Source organism: Myotis davidii, unplaced genomic scaffold (genome assembly GCF_000327345.1).
Source record: "Myotis davidii unplaced genomic scaffold, ASM32734v1 scaffold1693, whole genome shotgun sequence".
In the NCBI taxonomy this organism is placed as follows: Eukaryota; Metazoa; Chordata; class Mammalia; order Chiroptera; family Vespertilionidae; genus Myotis; species Myotis davidii.
In genome coordinates, this window is record NW_006284386.1 from 643237 (window position 1) to 648109 (window position 4873).

General features: G+C 34.0%; 1 protein-coding gene across 1 annotated transcript in view; it reads right to left on the reverse strand.

Moving 5' to 3' along the window:
- The window catches only part of DIAPH2 (diaphanous related formin 2), an 870032-nt gene that overhangs the window by 430036 nt on the left and 435123 nt on the right, over positions 1-4873 (reverse strand). The window contains exon 23 of the mRNA XM_015571867.1: positions 985-1114. Within this exon, the coding sequence (XP_015427353.1) occupies positions 985-1114 (130 nt within the window). The remainder of the gene's footprint in view (positions 1-984; positions 1115-4873) is intronic.

Consider the following 4873-nt stretch of genomic DNA (forward strand, 5'->3'; position numbering starts at 1 on the left):
ATTAATATTTCACTCTGTCTTTCCCTCTCTCTTCCACTCTCCCTAAAGATCAGTGGAAAAATATCCTCGGGTGAGAATTAAAAAAAAAAAAGTTTCCTTATTCCTCTTTTCTTTCATTTTTCAACTTCTTACTGGAGTAGACAATACTAACCATCAAAGCTAATTAACTTAAATAACAATCTTAGAAACATTTTTGTCTCCCACTCCTGTTCCTCCCTGGTGCCACATCCTACCGATTCTAGTCCTTCAATGATGAACCTGCTGACTACCACACTGAGACCAGACTGCTCAAAAAGACATTGAAATCTCTGAGATGGCCACCTCAATGCTCCCACCTTACAGTCAACCACTCTTTCACCTGTCCTAACACATTCTGCCACTGGGCCTTGCTAATATTGTTTGCTCTATAGAAAGCATGCCTTTTTCATGTCTGTAAAAGTCCTCTCCTCAAGTTTCACCCTTTGGCCTCTTCCATGAAAGCCTTTTCTTATCTACGTTTCTTATCAGAATGACTTTCTCATCTAAACTACAGTACATTATCTTTTCATGTAGCACTTCTCATATTCATCCTTGTTTTATCAAGTATTTGTATGTATGTCTTTTCTTACCTTCTAGATTTTAAACACACTCAAGCAAGAAATGTCTCACAATCATTTTGCTATCACCAAATACCCCATAGTATAGCGCCTTTGCAAACAATATACACTCCAGTGTTTAAGAAATGTAGGTATGAATGAACATACTATCTGAACAGATATTAAAGCCTCAATAATCTAGCAGTGTTACAAAATAAAGTAAGTCAAAAGCAGGCCATTAAAACACACTATGCTGTCAAATGTAAGCTAACAGAAACTGTCTTCCTGTTATTCTTATATCAGTAAAGTAACAGAATAAAAAGATTAATGTTTATAGATTATTTAATCCTATCATTTAAAATATAATACTTAACAAGGAGTAGTCTCAATGCAGTTACAAATCAATTACCTTTGCTTGCACTTTCTATATGTTCCAGTTCTTCAGGAAATTTCAGGATATCCCGGTATTTTTCTTCACAAATTTCAGCAATAAAATGCAAGAGGGTTGTTTTTTGATCTGCTGATTTAGTATCTCTTATCTGGAATGAAAAAAACAAAAATATTAGTATTGTTTTAGTAACAAATACAAATTTTTTTCTTAAATAAGTGGAATGAATAAACTCAATTCATCATGACTAATTAAAAAATAAGTTTGGGGTAGGTTCCAGTGGGGTCTAATAATAACGCTCTGAATTTTAAAATGACCCCCCCATTTTAAAAGCAAGAAAGATGACAAAAAATGAAAAATTAAATGTGAATCTATTTTTTAAAGTGTATAAATTATCATGGTAAAATGAATGATTCTTTTCATGATAAAACAACTTTCATTCAAATATTAATAATAGAAATCCAAGTTAATATGTGCTTATGTTATCAGCATTCTGTTCTTCGCTTTATCACAGAAATATATTCTGGAAAGTAACTTTTCTTTGTGAAGTTATATTTATTTCTAGCCATCATTGATGCAAATTAATGTAAAAGAGTAAACACATTTTACCCTCCTTTACTTGCATGGGCCATCAAAAAAGAATAACTGACAACTTCTTATGCAGATTTATAAACAGAATCCGAGCATGCAATCATGGTAATATGACAAAGTTTATTTGTAAGCTTACATATTATATTTCCTTTGAAGAGATGCTACATTTAGAATCATAAAAATCTTTAAAGTATAAGATTAAAAAATCTATGATGAGAATCTAAGTGTTTTTCTTAATATAACTCTCATACTAGACTAAGCTGCGAATGAAATCAAGGATTTACTGAAAAACAAAGGATAAATATGGCATAAAGTATCAAGTTTTCTCATTCTGTTGGATGCTTTAATTCTATAATCCTTAGATGATGGATTTGTCTACTGATGTTCATACTGATTCGGGGTTTTTCGCTTTAAGGATTACTCTTTCAAATAAATGAGTATTCTTCACAAACAGGTTTATAAAAAGGCTGTGGAGGATATTTAGCTAACTACAGAGGAATTTCATCTTACTGTTTTAGTGACTTAGACCAAAAAAAATTGCATTTAGTCAATCAGTCCATATTGAATCTCTTTTGTGCTACAGATTTTAAACAACTGTTTACAGGCCAATGACATGAAAAACTTCAAAGAAATATTACTCTCAAGGCTCAAAAGAAACAGTCACACGAGGCATGATGTTGAAAGTTCAAGTGGTCACAATTATTTCGTTTAGAATTTCTAGGATTACCTTATCCCAGGTAGGTAAAATATGTAAACCTTGGCATTATTAGGTTGAGTCATCAAACACTTTAAAGCACCACAAGGCTGAAATGACACAATTCAAGGACAAGCTATAAGAACAAAAAGCACCAAAAACATCAAGGGCAATCTGTCTTAAGTAAGGCTTGTGGCTACATTGGAATCAATGGGAAGCTCTCTTTCCTAAGGAGAGGTCTCTACCTGGGATTACAGTGTAACATGTTCACGAAGTGTATCATTTTCAGAGGGTGCTGGATATTCCAACTAATAAGAAAACTAAGATTTACTTTTTTCACACAAATTACTTGAATTCCTAAATCCTAAAATCCTAAAAGTTAGGGAAAATGAAGGTACATCTTCTGAAGGGAAAGGAAATTAATCTATATTTTATGAATTTTGTGATGAAACACACACACACACACGCAAAACAACAAAAACCCACCTAATTTTTCAGGACAGCCAATTGTACAAGTATATTACATTTTTTTAAATGCACATGGCCAACACTAGAAAGTAAAACGTAAAAATAAAAAAAAGAGCATTGTGCTCATATGTCAATTTTATGGATGACTGAAAACTTCAGCTGCTGACATGAATACTTATACATGCTTAACTTTCAAAAACTTTTTAATTGATAACTATTCATTCAGAATCAGGTCCATTACTTTTATTTCTGTTAAGAAATTTAGTAGAATCAATGGTTATATTTTAAAAAGATAGAGCATAATATTTCAGTTAAATAAATATCTTGGTATCTTTGTCAAAATCATAAAGAGTTGTAGACAGAATATGCATGTACTTTTTATTTTTATTTTATTTTATTGTATTAACTATTGGACCAGTGCATGGATTCGTGCACATTGAAAGGAAATTAATTAGAAGAAATGTTTTAATATCGCTATTTGCCCTTTCTCTATAATAGAAGTGTCAACCAAATTCACAATAGACAATGACAGATCGAAACACACGCGTGCGAGTGGCGCCAGCAAAAGCTTTATATGTATAACACATAAGCGAGCCAACTTAACCTTTTATAGATATGGAATAAACTTGCTTAATTAGACCAGCTTTCTGATGTAGCTAAACTTTTTCCAGCCAAGTGAAGCCCCACAACTTCTCTTTTAGGTAAATATCAGCAACACAGCAGTAAATATCAACATCAAGCAGATTATTATTGTAGATCACACATGGAGAACAAAGGGTAAATTATTTAACTGCAGCAGTGTTTGACTATATTCTGCACAGTGAGAAAACCTTAAGTCATTTTCAAGGTCCACCATTTCTTACTTCTTTTCAGTCGGGTCAAGTTTCTAAACTTTCTAAATCTCCATGTTCTGGCTAATGAAAAGAAAATAGGATTCTACTGAGTCTCCTATCTACCTACTCCAGGACTTCTGTGAGGATGAAATGAGATGAGGCATAGGAAAATGCTTCACAAACATCTGGTTAAAGTGTAAAGTATTTCCACCTGGCTATAAAGCAAGTCATGTTCCTGGGCTGAAGAAACTGAAAGGAGGCTAGTCGCTAGGGAGAGGAAGCAGGGCATTGCTAAGTAACATCATTACCTGGAGGGACGCTTAGCATATTAGCCTTTTATATACCAGAATATAGATCCTTGCCCAAGGATATGTTTTACTGATTTTAGAGAGGGGAGAGAAGGAGAGGGAGAGAGAAAGAGATAGAGGAAAGAGAAACATGGATCAGTTGCCTTCCACACCCACTCCTACTATGGATCAAATCCACAACCCAGGTACATGCCCTGATCGTGAATCGAACCCGCAACCTTTTGGTGCACAAAACTATGCCCCAACAAAAAAGCCACACCAGCCAGAGCTGCATGTATTTTTCTCAGAATTGTAATATTCCCTTTGAAACATGGGCAAGCATGGCCAAGTGCCTGTCTTATCAAGATAAGAAATACCTTGGTTGGTATAGGAGACAAATTGCTAAATCTGTACTGCAATATTTATTTTTTAAATAACCTCATACAGAGTGTCCTTTTTAAGGCTTCAAACTGTAATGGAATAATGATGACAAATATGTGGTCTTGGTTATTTTTTTCTATTTATATGAACCTTAGGTCAATCATTTTAAAATAAAATTTAAATATTAAAATATAAGGTGAGAGAATGTTTACTTATGAAAATATATTTACTTTGTTCTATCATAACATCAGGCTCTCTTACCACAAACACACCATTCACACATTAGCCATTGTCTCTCTCAGGACCTATGGTTGTTCAATATCAGCACAGAAGGCAAGAACATTCACCTTCATTAATTCTAATTGTTAGTGGTAATTATCCAATAATTTGCTCTTCCAAGTGTACTAGTTGGATATATACATTCCTTGGGATAGTATAAAAGTAACCTAATCTGAGTTTGGGTTAGTTTATCTACACTAATAAAAGACAAACATGCAAATTGACCACATTGTCCCTATGCCTTAAGCCATGTCCACGATCCAATCAGAGCGACTATATGCAAATTAACCCAACCAAGATAGTGGCCAGCAGCCACAGAGCTGGAGCAAGCAGGAGGCTTGGTTTCTCCAGTGATGGAGCAAGCCAAGCTTCCTGCG